Source organism: Crocuta crocuta, unplaced genomic scaffold, assembly GCF_008692635.1.
Source record: "Crocuta crocuta isolate KB4526 unplaced genomic scaffold, BGI_CrCroc_1.0 scaffold243, whole genome shotgun sequence".
In the NCBI taxonomy this organism is placed as follows: Eukaryota; Metazoa; Chordata; class Mammalia; order Carnivora; family Hyaenidae; genus Crocuta; species Crocuta crocuta.
In genome coordinates, this window is record NW_027529596.1 from 4,106,519 (window position 1) to 4,126,466 (window position 19,948).

Below are 19,948 nucleotides of genomic sequence, written 5' to 3' on the forward strand. Positions count from 1 at the left end.
CACTACTTCTTTTTTTCAAGTAGAGGAATAGCATCATTTTCACCACTAGATTACTCGTTTTTCGACGGTCCATTTTATTTTTCAGATCTGACAAAGTTCCCAAAGATGTCACTTATGACCTCATTGTAGGCTGTGATGGAGCCTATTCAACTGTCAGAACTCACCTCATGAAGAAACCCCGCTTTGATTACAGCCAGCAGTACATTCCTCATGGGTACATGGAGCTGACGATTCCACCCAAGAATGGAGATGTAAGTCCCTTCCCTTCTTTGGCTCCTTCCCACAACCCTCCTGACCCTTGGACTTGTGAAGATGTATATGCTAGTCACTTGTTCTCAGTAACTTGTCTGGATTAGTTCTGGGGTCTGCTATAATCCTTTGTAAAAAATAAGTTGGGTGTACAAGTATCCCTTTAATATCTCTTTGGGGCTCCTGGATGGCTCAGTTAAGCGTCTGACTCTTGCTTTCAGCTTAGCTCATGATCTCACAGTTTGGGGGTTCAAGCCCCATATCTGGCTCTGTGCTAACAGCGTTTAGTCTGCTTGGAATTCTGTCTCTCTCTCTCTCTCTGCCCTTCCCCCACTTGCATTCTCTCTCTCTCTCTCTCTCTCTCAAATAAATAAATAAACCTTTAAAAAATAATAACATCATTCCTTTCCCTTGCCTTCAAGACATGCTTTCTTGAGTGGGCAGGAAAGAAAAAGAATTACAGCTACCCTACTGGAAACACACAGGGAATTTGTGTGACATAATAAGGTCTCCTTTCTTTTTTTCTTGGTAGAAAAAAATGGGTCAGGAATCATTCTATAATACTGACAATCCAGAGTTCTTATACTCGTGATTATACCAAATAAGGATTATTAAATAAAGGGAATAGCAAGTTGCTGCAAAGAGATTTTCATTGCATTTTTTCTCATTTCCTTGTTCCCAGGTTAAAACCTATGGGGCCTGAGGCAAACAGCTATGTGTTATATTGTCATAAGCAAATAGTTGTAGAATCGTATTAAGGGAAGTTAAAATACCAACAACAGCAACAAGGATCTTGGCTTATAGGTAAAGATAAGTAAATAGCATCAATTGAAACTTGATTTGCATAGAAAACATCTATTTTTAAGGTAGAGATGTAATCTATCCTATCTGAAATTCAGGCGTCTAATAACATAGCTAGCCAACTTGTGATAGTGCTATTATGCACCAAATGTGTACCAAACTGGATGAGCCAGTCAAATCCATATTTTATCACTAAATCACTTTCTAGTTCTTCCTCCTGGTCACAAAAGTATTTAGTAATTCTTAAGTGCTAATTTTACAGTTTTCAGGTGACCCTTGTTCTCATGGCCCAGGATCTAATAATTGTGGGTTATAAGATAATAGGATTCTGTTAAAAATTGACCCAGACTTGAGTGGAATCATGCCTTTTACTGTAGACTTAAGATAGCCATTTATTTTCTAGGTTTTCGTATTTAATAGTAATGATTAGTGATTTACAAAAAGTCTCTGCTTTTAAAGAGGTAACACTGTTTTGGCATAGCAATGGGACCCAGGCATGGGAGTATTTAACGCGTCCTCAAAACAATTCCAGGAAAACTAACTTCCTTCCCTCCCTCCCTCCCTTCCTCCCTCCCTCCCTCTCTCCCTCCTTCCCTTCCTTCCTTCCTTCTTTCCTTCCTTCCATCTGTCTCTGTCTCTCTGTCCTGCCCACCCCCTTTCTTTAGCATAACAGACTCTTCATCTCTAAGGGCTGGAGTGGGGGAGAAAGATTGGGTGAGGGACAGTACTGGGTAAGTACTGAGGGAGTGCTTTTGACAATTTAATGGGAGGCTCATCTCGAAGGTGCTTTTGCACAGCAAGCCCTTGTTTTGCTCAGATTTCGTGTTTGGAGAGACTTGTGGTGAGTGTTCGGTGGGGTTACGGGAGCCTGATCTTGGAATTTCTCTTGGATAAAGATATCTGTTGAGAGCATGACTTGGTAATCACGAAGCTGAAATTATAAGGGGTTATTTTAAAGCCATGAAATATGCATGAACATCAAAATCTTCTTGGTATCATAGTTGCTACCTCAAAACAAGGTATCAGTCACTATCTATACCAATGTCACCATCTCCCAAACTTTTTCATCAGCCATTTTAACCTTTACTAATGCAGTAAATGATAAATCAACTTCAACCCCCATTTCTCCACTCTTCCTTATCTTTTGGAGTTCTAAAAGGTCATAGAAGTGGTCGAAAGATAGCAAGAGGGAAAAGCAACGACATGTGCCTCATCCAGACTGGTCTCCTTACTCACACTTCCTAAACTTCCCTAAAACGCTGCTCATTTCTGTTGCCTCTGCTTTGCTGAGCAAGTTCACCCCCACCCAGAAGCCACTGCCCTTCTCTTCTGACCCAATCAATGAATCCTTCCGTACTTTTAACCACTCCGGCCCCACAAATGTCTTACCTGCCCAGGTTTTATTTCCTATTCTTCTACCTCAGCATCTGCCTATTCAACGGTGCCATAACCTCTTTGAGGCCAGAGAGTTATGTACTCAGTCATTTCCGGGTCTGTGTGTTGAGCTTTCTTTGAGCCTCTGAGATCAAAAGCCAGGAAGAAAGATACAAATAACTCCAACAGAGTGTGAAAATGCCAGCCAGGAGTCTATGCTGTGCTTTCCGTGTTTTTCCCATGTAAGAGACACACATGGTAGGTTCTCCTGAACCTTTGTAAAACGGTAATGTAAACTCAGAACGGTTGGAAATTGATTGCATGCTCTTATGTATATCATATCCTCAGGAGCCTCCAGCGTTTAGATCAGTAGATCTGCCCAAGCGATCAATATCACTCGGGCTCCTAATGGGTTGTCATGGGGTCACTAAAGAGAGAAGACTTCTTTCTATTTTCATGTTGTAGGAAAGAGGTGGGGAGAGGCTTGTCTGTAAAATTTTATTTTGCCCATGAAATGTAAACTTAGGACCTTTCCATTCAGACACATAAGTCCTCAGCTAAGGTGAGAAATAAAGTATAAAAATATGACACACGTACATATATGTACATATACATATATAGTTTATATGTGCATAAGTAGTGTGTATGTATATATATAAAGAACATCTCATAGCATGTTCTCGATTATTGATTACGTCTGGTATTGAAAACCCACCTAAGTTATATGAGTTTACAAAGGACAGAAAACAGTTTTAAGACAATTTCTACTTTATTTTTTATGCTGATTTTTTTTTTTTTTTTGAGAGAGAGTGTAAGTGGGGGAGGAGCAGAGAGAGAGGGGGAGAGAGGATCTGAAACAGGCTCTGCACTGACAGCAGAGAGCCCGAGGTGGGGCTCAACCTCATGAACAGTGAGATCATGACCAGAGCTGAAGTGGATGCTCAACCGACTGAGACACCCAGGTGCCCATCAAACTCTCGCCTGGGTGGCTTAGTCAGTTAAGCATCCAACTTCAGCTCAGGTCATTGATCTCTCGGTTCGTGGGTTCGAGCCCCGCATCGGGCTCTGTGCTGACAGCCAGCTCAGAGCCTGGAACCTGTTTCAGATTCTGTATCTCCCTCTCTCTCTGACCCTCCCCTGCTCATACTGTCTCTTTCTCTCTCTATCTCTCTCAGAAATAAGTCTTTAAAGAATTAAAAATAAATGAGTAAATAACAGTAGATGTGCATATCACCATGTGTATGATACTATTTGAAATGCTATAGATACAATTAAAAAACATAAGCAGAGTTGATTTTATAGATGTGCTGCATTAATGCACTAATCCAGCATAAATATACCTTTCTTCCCCTACAGTATGCCATGGAGCCTAATTATCTGCATATTTGGCCTAGAAATACCTTTATGATGATCGCACTTCCTAACACGGTAATGTAGATTTTGTGAATATAACTTTACATCTATAATTAATGTTTTTTGCCACCTACTTTTGTATATTGCAGGTGTGCCTAGTTGCTTTTGTGCTTAGCATCTGTACACCAAACATCATTGCCTAGTCTCTTCAGTGATTACATCATGGCCACTTGGGGTTCTTGAGGAAGAACCTGGAGGAATTCCTTTCCAATGGAAAGGAGATTTAATAAATATCAATGACCAGCGGTAGTTTGTGGATTGGTGGGGCCTGGCTGTCATCTCCCCAGAGACAAGGTACAAGGAAATGCCACGCAAATAAAGTCAAAGCGATTTGGGTTCTACATGAGGCAGCGCTTCCAGTCTTTGAGATCTCTGGGACACTGGAATGCACATCTTCACAAAAGAGCGCGGCTGTTCTTCCGTCAGACCCCAGGGACCTTTTCCCCTCTGTAGATCTGGCTCTGTGTTTCTCTCTTGGTCTTCTTTCCCTTGGCAGCAATGCCAGGGTCCAGGGCCTCTCAACACTGTTTGCAGAGGAACAAGAGAGAACAAGTGGGAAGAAATCCAATCCGACCAACCTATTGGTAACCTAAGGAGTGTAGTGTTGGCTCCGTGAAAATGGCTGAGGTTTACCCTGTAGAAATTCTAATAACTGAGAAGCTGGGGAGCAGCAGGGACTTGGCAGGGCCTTTCTCTGGGAATGAGGGACGAGGCAAGGGCCTCTTTCTCGTCTGCCTGGAGATTCCTCCCAGGTGCCCCGCGGCCACAGCAAGAGCCTGGGGTTCGAGACCCACACATTCTCTCACACTCCCCTTTTCTTGCAGAACAAATCTTTCACGTGTACTTTGTTCATGCCCTTCGAAGAGTTTGAAAACCTTCTAAGCAGCAGTGACGTGCTGAATTTCTTCCAGAAGTACTTTCCAGACTCCATCCCTCTAATTGGAGAGTGAGTTCCAAGACGTGCACTTGTGCCTTTTGCTCCACTGGTTTGCGTTATTCAAAATTCAAATAAAGCTTATGCACCTTCCTTCAGTTTGGATTCAACGGTACCTATCCTACCGTGACCCGGACAGGAAACATGCCTTCGGGCAAAAGTCTAAGCAGACGCCGTGCTGTGAGCAGGGATTCAGAAAACCCCATGCCGGGGCCAGCGTTCCCTGGGAAAAACAAGGCACCCGTGTCCCCAGGCCTTTCGGCCTCCTGGGCCGGCTCTCAGGTCTCTCCCACTTGTGCTGCAGAGCTGGGCTCTGCCTCCCTCTGCTGGTGGGCTCGCAGGTCCAAGGCCCAGCAGATGCGAGTCTCTGGTTCCCCAGGTCTCAAGGCCCTCACAGTAACATGGTAATAAATAGCAGTACCTGCCCCAAAGGGTTGATGAGGACTGGAGGAGCGCATGCCTAGAAATCATTCGGCACAGGATCTGGCACATGCAGAGCCGCCCGGCTGGCAGCCAGCTGGTTAGCTGGCTGGTTTATGAGCCGCGGCAGCGGCAGGTCATTCGACCTCACTCTGCTCCCACTGTCCCTCCCTTGAACCCAGCCCACTCTCCACCGCCAGCGGTATTTTCATGGAGGCGGCGCAATGGTGCAGAAAGCAAGATTTAATGCTGCTTCTGCCCCTCACCCCCGCGTCTCAGATTTCTTATCTTTAAAATGGGCATCAGGATATCATATTCAGGGCGGTCGTGACAATGACACGTGCTAACTATGTAAAGAGGGTAGCCCACTTCCAGCCCAGAGCAAGTCTGTTTAACACTGTCAGTTTTCATCCTCAGCTACAGATTCGGTGGAAACTGACCTCTCCTCTGATATTGGAGAGAAATCTCCGTACACCACAATTCTGTCCTTATGATTCCTGGTTATTTTTTCCTCTCCAACCAGACTTAAAATTCTTGAGGGTAGGCACTGTTTTGCTACTTAAAGCTGCCACAAAACCCAGCTGGGTATCAATGGTCCGCTTCCAAATATACATAAATTCGCACTTCATCTTAATCTTGGTTTTGGTTCGTGTGGTTTAATCAGATGCACAACATCTCGATTTTTCCAGAAAAATCTAAAATACGCCAGAGTAGTTCAAAAACTGCACGACCTAGACTTGATAATAAAATCTCATGGCACATAACACACATATATTTCAAGTTATTGAAACGCAGTCAAACCTGTTCTTTTTGTATGTGATTAAGATGGTTGCAAACAAAACAAGTAAAGGGAACAATGGAATTTCAAGAACCAGGAGAACTTCAGTTTCTCCCTTTCCTGTGTTCTTCCTGGCGTTTTTGTGTGTTTCTCAGTAAAGTGCAAAGGTGATGAAGTCAGTACATCTGATAGGATTATTGCAGAGTTTAAAGCCCAATTTAATCTGACGGTTATGTTCGGATTGTTTTCCTCTGAAGGCAAGCCCTGGTACAAGATTTCTTTCTGTTGCCGGCCCAGCCCATGATATCTGTGAAGTGTTCTTCCTTTCACATTAAATCACACTGTGTGCTGATGGGGGATGCAGCTCATGCCATTGTGCCCTTCTTTGGACAAGGAATGAATGCGGTAAGTCCTTCCTCCCAAAGTCCCTGACATTTTCCCGGGTCAGTCTCAACTGGAAAATCTTAACTAAGAACGATGTGTGTAACTATCCTCACATAATCTCTGAGAAAACCATCAATTCCACAATCCTACTAACAGTTTAGATTGATCACTAACTATAGTCAAGCCTTGGGTTCCTTGATCCAGTAATTTCATGCAGGAGAAAGCAGAAAGCTTAACATGGTTTTCTATGCAGTTAGAAAATGTATTCATAGCTTGAAATTTGAGAACTCGACGGTCAGCAATTCAAGACTTAATTAAAATTTTTTTTCCTGGAGATTATTGCTAAGTATATAAATATTGGGCTCAACAAAGAAAAGAGCCTAAAGTGTCCTTTGTTTTCTTCACTTTTTCTTTCCAAATGAAAGGAAAATGCAATTGAAAGAGTTAAATAGAACTATGAGGGGTTCCTGGGTGGCTCAGTCGATTAAGCGTCTGACTCTTGATTTCGGCTCAGGGCATCATCTCCAAGTTCGTGAGTTTGAGCCTCGCATCAGGCTCTGTGCTGACATTGAAGGGCCTGCTTGAGATTCTCTCTCTCTCTTTCTCTCTCTCTCTCTCTCTCCTTCTCTTCTTTTTCTGCTTCTCCCCCACTTCTTCTCTGCCTCTCCCCAATTTTGCATGTGCTCCCTTTCTCTTCTCTCTCTCTCAAATAAGTAAATAAATAAGTAAACATTAAATTTTTTTGAATAAATAAAACTATGAAACAGATTTGATGTTGAATACTACTGTTTTCATGGAAGTTTCTTAAAAAAATCTTTCAGGAAATAGTGCTCAAGTATTAAACATTAATTTCAAGGAATCCTAAAATGATTATCTAGACAATTATTTTGTGAATGTGTGTTTGATTACTAATAGCTTTATAATCACAGTCTTCTATTGTTTCAGTGATTGGGATACATCCCAAGTATAAGTAGCCTATAAATCTAATCAATTCTAGTTTTCCACACAGTAGTGGTAAACATTTTGTTTTATAAAAACATAAGAACATACCAATTTTAGTAAGCTGGATAAGGGCCCAGACTCTGGGAGTATAAGGCCCAATTCAAATCCTGTCTCCAGGACTTATTGCACTATGTTCTTGCAAAACTAACTTAACTTTACTTTCTTGTCTGTAAAATTGGTTTTTCAATTGTGCCTATGTCATAGAGATTCTTGGGGAATAAATGAACTACTTAAGTAAAGAATTTAAAAGTCTTATTATTTTAGCCTATATGATATTTTGCATCTCTACATTCCAGAAGCATTAATAGTCTATATAGCTGATAAGTATATTTGTTTGCTTCACATATAATCTCTATAATCGATGTAAATTTTTTTAATGTTTACCTATTTTTATATTGTCGGTAAAACTATAGTTTGAATTCCTAGAAAGCAAGAAATCTAGCTTTTGATTTTCTTCTCTGCACTGCGTTTAGTGTACAACCTTCTTAGGGTTAATTTTGTGGACTTTCTGACATTGGAAATTTACTTTAATCTTGGCCTACGGGAACTGAATTAATATGTTCTGTCATTAATTGCTCTAAATGTGAATCTTGAAGACCTGATTAGTTTAAATATGACTCGAATATTCATGGTAGAGCAATATAATTATTCTTGCTTCTTAAAGCAGCAATGGAATCCATCAAAATTTCATGAGTAATTTAAAAATTTGATCGAATTCCAAACCATTATAATCAATATGCATCAGGCAAAGACAAACCATCAAGCATGCAACTGATGGTCGTTAATAATATAATTTAATGCCAAGTATGACTAATCAGCTGTTGTGTACTGCTTGAGGGTAAATATGCTGTGAACTATACTCACTGATGGAAAGTCTGTTCAAAAGTGCTCAGAAGCATTCATTTTATTTTTATTTCCAGTTTATTTTTTTCCATTTTTTTCTCATTTCAGGGCTTTGAAGACTGCTTAGTATTTGATGAGTTAATGGATAAATTCGATAATGACTTTAGTAAGTAAAAATTTTTAAATGGACACGGACTAGCCCTGTTGATTAATTGTGAACCCATTTTTGACCCTAGGTGATCACAAAGCCATGATGCATATTATAATGTGCAGGATTATAATTTTTCTATTAACAGCCTGTGCCACTGTTGCACATGTCCAGACAAGGAACACCCAGAGAAACAGGGAAATAGTTTCTTTTAAGTTCTGTACATGAGGTCTGTGCAGTGACCCCCCACAAACAACAGAAAATCTCCCCGGACCAACATCTGGCCAAGATACTCTCCTTGTTCTCCCTTTCCGAGGGGACCCAAACCTGCACCTCTTACAGCTTGCACCGGAAACACTTTTAAGAGTTCCAGCACTTTCTTGCACGTTGCCTTATCAAGATGGCAGCTTCTACTTCCATTTGCCTTTGGTTAAAACTGATTCCACCAAATATATTGATGTGACAGATACTGAAGTCTAAAATTTTTACATGTAATGCTGAAATTAAATTGACTGTAAAAGAAGTTGCAAACAAGAGCCTGAGACCTCAATAACTTTTACTGCATCTCAGAATCAAATGGTCTCAAAGGCTACCTCTGAATTTACAGTCCTCCTCTCTACCAACTGAGCTATTGAAGGCTCCGCTGGCTACCTCTGAATTTAAACCTGATTCGGGTAAGGGGTAGATCTAGAGAATTGGCTTTAAATCTACATCCAGATTCCAGTCCTGACTCACCAGCTTATTAACTGTGAGACCTTGAGCAAGTCATTCCAGCTTTTTAAAGTCTCAGGTTTTCTTTTTTATCCCCCTATCTATAAAATGGGGACAATAATACCAACTTCAGAGAGATGTGAAGATGAAATAAAATGATTTGCATAAAGCTTTAAAAAAAAAAAAAGAGCCTGGCACAAAATGAGTTCGCAGTAAATATTTGTTATGATGTTATAGGAAGTCCTTAGACACAGGTGTCTAGATCTGAAGGGTCTAGAGGGTCCAGGGTAAAGTTCTAGCTTTCTGCCTTCCTTTTTCAGTCATCTTGTTCAGATGCTTTGGATCCAGGGACATTTATTTTGTTTCCTCCCTTATCAGCCCTGGTGTGATTGATCTGCATATATGATAGGGGTGATGGAGGGGATGGAGGGTATCAGAACATACTGTCAACACTGGTTTGGGTTATCACAGAGCAAAGGTCAAACAGTAATGATTATGACAATGATACTCATAGCTAGCATTACTGAACATTTCGTATGTGTTGGGCATCTTGCTATGGTTTTTAATCCATTTTCTCATTTGGTCTCCATGGAAAACATGGGGCAGGGGTACTATTCTTGTCCCGTTCTTACAACTGAGCAAATTTGAGCTTAGAGATGGTTAAGGGACTTGCCCTAAGTCATATAACTACAAGTGACAAATCTGGGACTGCCAGCTAAGTTCTCTGACTTTTGAAACGGCATCCTTGATAACTAGCGTTGATTGGCCATGTGAGAGTTATATTAGTTAGTCATTAGTTTATCAGATATTTATTCAGTGTTTACCATGTTAAGATTTCAGACATGAGTAAAACAGGAGGCCTGGCTCTGGGAGATCACAGAATAATGATGGAGCTGATGGTTAGCTGATAAGGTCGCTTAGTGCGGTGAAAGAAACACGCGTGGGCTAGCAAGAAAGGACAGGAAGGAGAGTAGCAGGTTCTGAGCAAGACTGGGGTGGTCGCTGACAGCCATTTCTATGAACTGCTTTCCATTCTTGAAATAAAGAAAATCATGATTTGGTAAGCAACAATATCTTATGATAACTTTATCATAAGTTTTATTTAATCACAATAGGAAATGCTTGTGTGTTATTGTTCAGTATTCATAGATTATTGGTCATTTAGCCTGATTACTCAATGTTTTAAAAGATTAGAGAGAACAGTGGTAGAGTATATACCATTTAATTTGATCAGTGTAGAGGCCAGCACATCCTTATAGACTTTAGTGGAAAAGATGTATTTTTCAACTTGGCTTGTAGGTGTGTGTCTTCCTGAATATTCAAGATTGAGAATTCCAGACGACCATGCGATCTCAGACCTGTCCATGTACAATTACATAGAGGTGAGTGAGGAGAATGGGCTCCACTCCATGTTAAATGTATTCTTATATTATACATAGAATTGTTGAATCACTGTATTGTATACCTGAGACTAATATAACACTGTATGTTAATTGTGCTAGAATTAAAATTAAAAAATTTTTCTAAAAGAAAAGACTATTTGTTAGAATATCAGTAAATGATCTCATCATGTTAAGTGCACTCTTAACACCCTTCACCTATTTCACCCATTCCCCCCAACCTCCCTTCTGGTAATCATCTGTTTGTTCTCTGTAGTTAAGAGTCTATTTTGTGTTTTCTTTCTTTTTTTTTTTTTTTTTTTTTTTTTTTTTTTTTTCTTTCTTCTTTGTTTTGTTGCTTAAATTCCACATATGAGTGACATCATATGGTATTTCTCTTTCTCTGACTTATTTCACTTAGCATAATACTGTCTAGCTCTTTCCATGTCTTGCAAATGGCAAGATTTCATTCTTTTTTTTATGGCTGAGGAATATTCCATTGTGTATATACACCACCTCTTCTTTATTCAATTATCAGTCGATGGACACTCGGGCTGCTTCCATAATTTGGCTACTATACATGATGCTTCAATAAACATAAGGGTGCATATATCTTTTCGAATAGGTGTTTTCACATTCTTGGGTAATCCCAGGTATAGAATTATTCTTTCATACAGTAATTCAATTTTTAATTTTTTGACAAACCACCATACAGTCATCCACAGTGGCTTCACCAGTTTGAATTGCCACCAACAGTGCCTGATGGTTCTTTTTTCTCCACATCCTCGTCAACATTTGTTGTGTCTTGTGTTTTTGATTTTAGCCATCCTGACAGGTGTGAGGTGGTATCTCATTGTGATTTTGATTTGCATTTTCCTAATGATAAGTGTTCTTTTCATGTGTCTGTTGGCCATCTGTATGTGTTCTTTGGAGAAATGTCTGTTCATGTCTTCTGTCCATTTTTAATTGGGTTATTTTGGGTTTTTTGGCGTTGAGGTGTATATTTTGATATTTTGGATACTAACCCTTTAACAAACATGTCATTTGCAAATATTGCAGATATTTTCTTCCATTCAGTATGTTGTCTTTTAGTTTTATTGGTTGTTTCCTTTGTTGTGCAGAAGCCTTTCATTTTGATGTAGTCTCAATAGTTTATTTTTGCTTTTGTTTCCCTTACCTTAGGAGACATACCTAGAAAAGTGTTGCTGAGACCAATGTCAGAGAAATTACTGTCTGTGCTCTCTTGGAGAACTTTAATGGTTTCAGGTCTCACATCTAGCTCTTTATTCCACTTTGAGTTTATTTTTGTGTGTAGTGTAAGAAAGCAGTCCAGTTTCCTTCTTTTGCAGGTAGCTGTCCAGTTTTCCTAACACCCTTTGTTGAAGACACCATCTTTTTTCCCTTTGCATATTCTTGACTCCTTTGTCAAGGGTAATTTGGCCATGTAATTGTGGGTTTATTTCTGAACTCTCTATTCTGTTCCATTGATCTATGTGTCTATTTTTGTGTCAGCACCATGCTGTTGTGATTACTATCGCTTTGAAGTATATCTTGAAATCTGGGATTGTGATACCTCCAGTTTTATTCTTTTTCAGATTGTCTTGACTATTTGATGTTTTTTGTGGTTCCATAACAATTTTAAGATTCTTTGTTCTAGTTCTGTGGAAAATACTGTTGGTATTTGGATAGGTATTGCATTAAATATGTAGATCACTTGGGGTAGTATGGACATTTTAACAATATTTGTTCTTCCAGTCCATGACCATGGAATACCTTTTCATTTGTTAATGACATCTTCTTTCATCAATGTTCTTTCACCAATGTTTATAGTTTTCAGAGGATGGGTATCTTACCTCTTTGGTTAAGTTTTTTCCTGGGTATTTTATGATTTTTGGTGCAATTGTAAATGGGAATGTTTTCTTACTTTCTTGTTTTCCTACTTCACTATTAGTGTATAGAAATGCAATGGATTTCTGTATATTAATTTTGGATCCTGCAACCCTACCAAATTTGTTGATCAGTTTTAGTAGTTTTTTGGTGGAGTTGGTAGTTTTCTACATGATATTAGAGTTTCTAATGTCATCTGTACTTGGTGAAAGGTTTACTTCTTCCTTACCAACTTGGTTGCCTTTTATTTCTTTTTCTTATTTGATTACTGTAGCTAGAACTTCAGTTCTATGCTGAATAAAAATGCTAAGAGTGGACATCCTTGTCTTGCCCCTGATCTTAGTGGAAAAGCTCTCCGGTCTTCACAAATGACTTGGATTTTTCATATATGTCCTATTTATGGTGAGGAATGTTCCTTCTAAACCTACTTTGTTGAAGTTTTTTTTTTTTATCATGAACTGATGTACTTTGTCAAATGCTTTTTTTCTGCATCTATTGAAATGATCATATGACTTATCTTTTCTCTTGTTGATGAAGTACATGTTGATTGATTTGTGAATATTAAACCACCTTTGCAACCAAGGAATAAATTCCACTTGATTGTGGTGAAGGATTTTTTGATCTATTTTTGGATTCAGTTTGCTAGTATTTTGTTCAGGATTTTTGCCCTTATGTTCATCAGGGATGTTGGCCTACAGTTCTCTTTTTTAGTGGAATCTTTATCCGGGTTTTGGGACCAGGGTAATTAATGCTGGCCTCATAGAATCAATTTGGAGACATTCCTTCTAATTGCATTTTTTGGAATTTTTGAGAACAGGTATTAACTCTCCCTTAAATGCTTGGTAGAAGTTGCTTATGAAGCTGTCTGGTCCTGGTCTTTTGTTTGTTGGGAGTTTTTTTATTTCTGATTCAATTTCATTATTGGTAATTGGTCTGTTCAAATTTTGTTTGTTCCTGATTCAGTTTTGGGATGTTATATGTTTCTAGGAATTCACCATTTCTTCTAGGCTATCCAGTTTTTTGACATTTAATTTTTCATATTTTCTTATATTCCTTTGTCTGTGGTGTCAGTTGTTATTTCTCCTTTTTCATTTCTGATTTTGTTTATTTGAGTCCATTCCCTCTCTTTTCATGAGCCTGGTTAAAGATTTATCAACTTTGTTTACCTTTTCAAAGAACTAGCTCCTGGTTTCATCTGTTCTATTGTGTTTTTGTTAAATTCTTATTTCATTTATTTCTGCTCTAACCTTTATTATTTTCTTCCTTCCACTAATTTGGGGTTTTGTTTGTTCTTTTTCCATTTCCTTTAGGTGCAAGGTTAGGGTGTATATTTGAGATGTTTCTTCCTTCTGTAGGTAGGCCTGTACTGCTATAAATTTCCCTGTAAGAACAGCTTTGCTACATCCCCAAAATTTGGGACCATTGTGTTTCCTTTTTCATTTATCTCCATGAATTTTTTATTCCCTCTTTGATTTCTTGGTTGACTAATTCATTATTTAGTAGCATGTTATTTAACTTCCATGTATTGGTGTTCTTTTTAGAAATTTTTTTTGTGGTTGATTTCTAATTTCATAACATTGTTGGAATGTTCTGAATACATATGTTATCCATCTTGTCCAATATGTCATTCAAAGCCATCGCTTATTGATTTTCTGTTTGGATGATCTATCCATTGATATAAGTTAGATGTTAAAGCCCCCTGCTATTATTGTATAACTATCGATTACTTCTTTTATGTTTTGCTATTAGATTTTTTTGTATTTGGATACTCCCATGTTGGCGCATAAATATTTACAATTACTATATCTTCTTGTTGGATTGTTACCTTTATGATTATATAATGTCCTTCTTTGTCTCTTGTTACAGTCTTTGTTTTAAAGTCTATTTTGTCCAATATAAGTATTGCTACCCTGGCTTTCTTTTCACTTCCATTTACATGGTAAATGTTTTTCCATCTAAATCTGCATGTGTCTTTATGTCTGATATGAGTCTCTTGAAGGAAGCATATGCATGGGTTTTGCTTTTTTATCCATTTTGTCACCCTATGTCTTTTAACTGGAGCATTTAATCCATTTACATTCAAAGTAATTACTAATAGGTATGTATTTATTGTCATTTTGTTGCTTCTTTTATGGTTTTGTAGTTCTTCTCTGTTCATTTCTTCTCTTGTTCTCTTATCTCATGATTTCCTAGCTTTCTTTAGTGGTATACTTGGATTTTTGTCTCTTTATTTTTGCATATCTATTACTGTTTCTTATTTAGGGTTTATACATTAAAAATATGCATATAGCAGTCTATATTAAGCTGATGGTCTCCTAAATTTGGGTCCATTCTAAAAACACTAATTTTCACTCCTCTCCCCCTAACCTACATTTTAAATATATGGTATCATACTTTACATTCTTTTATTTTGTGAATCCCTTGACTGATTTCTATAGATTTACTTATTTTTACTGCTTTTGTGCTTTCTACTTTTCTTACTCCTACTTAAGGTCTTTCCTTTCCACTCAGAGAATCCCCTTTTAACATTTCTTGTGGGACTGATTTAGTATCATTAATTCCTTTAACTTTTGTTTGGGAAATTTATTATCTTTTCTTATTTCCTGAATAATAGCCTTGCTGAGCATTGTATTCTTGGCTGCAAGTTTTTTTTCTTTCAGCACTTTGAATATATCATGCCACTCCGGGCCTGCAAAGCTTCTGCTGAAAAGTCAGCTCATAGCCTTCTGGGGTTTCCCTTGTATGTAACCATTTTCTTTACTTTTGCTGCTTTTAAAATTCTCTTTATCACTACTCTTTGTTACTTAACTACTATGTGTCTTGGTTTGAATCTTCTTTTTGGGGTGATCTCTCTGCCTCTTGGATCTTGATAACCATTTCCTTCCCTAGATTTGGGAAGTTTTCAGCTATTACTCAAATAAATTTCCCATCCCCTTTTCTTTCTCTTGACCTTCTGGAATCCCTATAATGTGAATATTATTGTGCTTAATGGTGTCACTGAATTTCCTTAGTCTATTTTCATTTTTTTAATGATTTTTAAAAATATCCTATTCAGCTTGATCGCTGTCCACTACAATGTCCTCCAGGTCACTGATCAATCCTGCTTCTGCTAGTCTACTATTTATTCCCTCGAGTGGATTTTTAATTTCAGCTATTGAGTTCTTCATCTCTGATTGATTCTTTTCTATATTTCCTGTCTGTTTGTTGAGGGTTTCACTGAGGCCCTCCACCCTTAAGTCCAGTGAGTATGTTTATGATTATTACTTTAAAATTTCTATTAGGCATATTGTTTATCTCCATTTCATTTAGGTCTCTTACTCTGATTTTGTCCTGTTCTTTCACTTGGGACTGTTCCTCTGTCTTCTCATCTTATCTAACTCTCCTTGTTTGTTTCGGTGTCTTAGGAAAGTCAGCTATATCTCCTGCTCTTGAAAGTAGTGGCCTTTTGAAGAAGAGGTCCTGTGGTGACCTGCAGTTCAATATCCCCTGTTCACTGGCACCTGATACCTCAAAGGTGTCTGCTGTGTTATTTGCTGGTTCCCTACTATTATGGCTGAGAAGCTTTTGTTGGTGAACAGGGCTTGCAGTCAGATCAGATGTCTGCCCCCAGCCCACTTTGGGGCTGCAGTTGGACTGGTGCATGTGTGTGGTTAGATTCCTCTCTCCCCAGGGAAGGAGTTACTTTGAAGTGGTACCGTCCCATCGGGGCTGCTTGCCACTGCCAGGCTCTGGCAGTGATTTGGATGGACTCCTGTCAAGGGTGTGTTGGAAGGGGCGGGTCTGCAGGAGAATGCGTGGGTGGGTGTGCTGTTCGCAAGGTAGGTGGAGAATGTTGGTGCTGCCATGGTTTCAGCAGGTGTCCATGTGTTGAGGCTGGGGCTGGGGGGAGAGAAATGGCATGCCCCAGCACCAGCTCTTTTTCTCTTGGAGAAATCTCCCAAGGATACCTGTCCCTCCAGTATATGCACTGAGATTAGTAAATAAAGCTTCATGTGTTTCCCAGGCATTTTGCAAACTGTTGCTTCCATGCTGTATATCAGTGGGGATGTTTGTTATGCTGTCTCTTTAAGGGTGGGGACTTAGTTTCCACTCACCCTCTGGCTCTCCCCCAGTAAAGCCCTCTGATTTTTGAGGTTCCAAGTGTTAAGTCCCACTGACTGTAAGAACTCTCCAAGTTAGACTCCTCTAGTTTTCAAAGCCAAATATTACAGGGATTTGTCTTCCCAGTGTGGGTCCTTCCCCCCCCCACCCCTCACTGCCTGGTGTGGCTGGTGTGGGGTCTCGTCCTTTTTCTCTGTGCCAGCAGGGCTCCTCCCTCCTGCATGATCGTCTTGTGGCTCCCGACTCTGTCTCTGCTCTTCCCACCTTCTTTGATGTCAACTCTTCTCTACATTTAGCTGTGGAGAGTCTACTCTGTCCGTCTTCAGTTCATTTTCTGGCGTTTTTACACTGATGTGGTTGTTATCTGGGTGCATCCATGGGACCAGGTGAGTCTAGGGACTCCTACTTTGCCATCTTCCCCAGAAGTCACAAATGTTCTTTAATTTTTCTTTGCTCCAGCCCCATCACATACATGCTGAATAAGAACAAAAAGAATACACACACACACACACACACACACACACACACACACAGCATGCCCTACACGTGGGTGGGTTGTGACAGTAGACAGTGACAATGACCCACACACATCATCTCCATTTACATTTTAGGGACATTTGAGAGGTAACCAAGATGAAAAATTATCTGATTTCAATTACTAATAAATTCACAGACTTAAACCTTAGACATTTGTTATGCTATTTTAATGAAGATGTAATCTTTATACATATTAGCATATTTGGAGGAATGAAGAAACAGTAAATGACCTTAACACTCTTAGCATTATAAGCCGCAAGATTAGAGTAGCTTTAAATATTCTTTGGGGACTTATGCACTGAAAAAAATATGTATATACCAAAGAAATTCATAGTCAGAAGATTAACACTCAGAAGAAGAAATACGGTTACATTTTGAGCCAGTCACACTAAAAGTTCACAATAAATAGTATGGTTACACTTTTTAAATGACCAAATGAAAAACTTTACAGGATAAATTTAAAGAAAAGAGTGTAGCTGTTTTCTACCTTTCCTGAAGAGAGACAAAAATAAAATGAACTTCAGTTTGAGCAAATTGTTACACATGTGGTGAAGGAAGTTCTAGAAGATATCGAAAATATTCACTGATGTAACTTGCTTACGTCTTTATTTTTATTTATTTTTTAATCTTATAGACATTTATTTCCTGAAAAAAGAGCAATCACTTATAAACAGAGTACATGATTAATAACAGAAATTTTTTAAACTTAAATTCAAACTAGTTAACATACAGTGTAGTCTTTGCCTCAGGAGCAGAGCCCAGAGATTCATTCTTTACATATGACACCCAGTACTCAACCTCAGAAATGTTCACCTTAATGCCCATCACCCATTTAAGCCACCCCCCCATCCAACACCCCTCCCGCCAGCAACCCTCAGTTCGTTCTCTGTATTTAAGAGTCTCTTATGGTTTGCCTCCCTCTCTGTTTTTATCTCATTTTTTCTTCCCTTCCCCTATGTTCATGTGTTGTGTTTCTCAAATTCCACATGAGTGAAATCTTATGATATCTGTCTTTTTCTGACTTACTTCTTTTGCTCAGCATAATACCATCTAGTTCCATATAGACTGTTGCAAATGGCAAGATTTCATTCTTTTTCACGGCTGAGTAGTATGCCATTGCATATACAATACCACATTTTCTTGTCTTTAAAACTGAGACAGCTATAACCGAATATTTGTTCTGAATATGGAATAAATCAAGACATACATAGCTTAAAAGATCCCTTCTTGCCATGAAGAAGACTCCAAATCAACCAGGAAACAACAGCAGTTAGTCAAATATTTGGTCCCTCAGACTATCCCCGGGTCTGGTTGAACAAACTTTTTGCTGAAATAGAGTTCCCATATTTCCCCCTGAGCAAAATAGAGTTCTATAGCACATTTTGTGCAATTGCTCAACCTTTTCAAGGTAATGTCTTATACTTTTACTAAAAGAGATTGGAAATGACTGGTAAGGAGATGAGAATTTGACAACTTTGTGTCCAGCTTTGCAGTGAATAGGAATGAAGTATAATAATAAGTTGTAGTAAAGAAATAACAGCTGTTCATTTGAGAGGCTCTTTAAGACTCTTATGTTATTGCAGATGCGAGCACATGTCAACTCGAGGTGGTTCATCTTCCAAAAAAACATGGAGAGATTTCTTCATGCTATTATGCCATCTACCTTTATCCCTCTCTATACCATGGTAAGGTCTGGATTTAAGGCATCGCATCATTTTATTCTTCTGTTTAGCCATTAAAGAATCACAAGAATACTTTGTGACCTTCCTTACAGGTTGCCTTCTCCAGAATAAGATACCATGAGGCAGTGCTGCGCTGGCACTGGCAGAAAAAGGTCAGAATAAATTGAAGTTCATAGTGGTCTGGTTATGATCCTTCAGGCAAATACAGAAACGACGTGACAGACACTAAATGTTTGCTTCCAAATAACAACTGTTCTGGGTACACAGAAGGAAAAGTGCCTAATGAACAAAATTACAAAAAGAGAGAAAAGAGATAGTGAGTGAGCAAGAGGGTGAGAGAGTGAGCAAATGCTTCTGAAGAGAAGAAATTAAAAAAAGAAACAGATGCCAGTATTTCTAAACTTTCTACTTTATTTTAGCAACTTGACGATTTGCTTTTATTTAGCAATTTGCTTTTGCTTCATGAAATACTCTTATGGGTATGATTAGTCAAACTGAACAGAACTGAATCACTTATAAAACACAATTGAATTCTAATTTAACGCTATAACATGTTTATTCTGTGCAGCTGACTCAGAGATACCACTAAGTAGACATTGAGATTTTTGATCTTCAACTTTGGAAATCTAACAGCTTTATCCATGCAACAAATCATTTTATTTAATGTGTAGAGACTGAGCTGAGCATGGTGATAAATAAGCAACAGTCCCTCTCCTCATGTAGCTCAGAGGCTGGTGGAGGATGGTGGAGAAGCACAGCTGCCCTGGAGGAGAACAGGAGTAGCCAGGGTGGGTGGAGGTCCACGGGACTGGAAGGCAGTCCAGAGGTGTGAGAATGGCCAGAGGTGCAGCTGGGATGGTAAGAAGGACCTCAAGGATTTTGAGTATTACATTGAGGGAAGCAGGGAGACCAATGGAGGCTAATAGATTTGGGTGTGGATTTTAGAAAGGTAGCTTTGCTGTGTGGAGCCTGGATTGGAAGGAATCTAGGTTTATTCTTGCAGAGATGAATAAAGTAGGACCCCTGCCCTCAAGGAGCCTAAAGTCTAATAGGAGAAAGACGGTGACAGGCAATGAGAATACAGGACACTTAGTGCCAACAGGCCAATTCTCATGGAGATTTTGTGCAGTCTGAGCAGTGACTGAATCATTGTGGCTTCAGCACGATACTCTTCTAGAGTAGCATTCATAACTCTCTTTTTTCTAAACTGTGTGGGTCCTCCCCCCACCACCAGGGCTATATACAGGGGGACTGCAAAGAATTCTTTATACAGAACACATGGACCCAGTTATTTCTGGGAATAGA

The 19,948-nt window shown here is 39.0% G+C and overlaps 1 protein-coding gene across 1 annotated transcript in view; it reads left to right on the top strand.

Annotated features, from left to right (window-relative positions):
- The window catches only part of KMO (kynurenine 3-monooxygenase), a 56,884-nt gene that overhangs the window by 35,632 nt on the left and 1,304 nt on the right, over positions 1-19,948 (top strand). Inside the window, 8 exon segments of the mRNA XM_077761802.1 lie at positions 86-251; positions 3,781-3,852; positions 4,662-4,783; positions 6,227-6,374; positions 8,307-8,364; positions 10,357-10,439; positions 18,545-18,646; positions 18,736-18,795. Of these exon segments, the coding sequence (XP_077617928.1) occupies positions 86-251; positions 3,781-3,852; positions 4,662-4,783; positions 6,227-6,374; positions 8,307-8,364; positions 10,357-10,439; positions 18,545-18,646; positions 18,736-18,795 (811 nt within the window).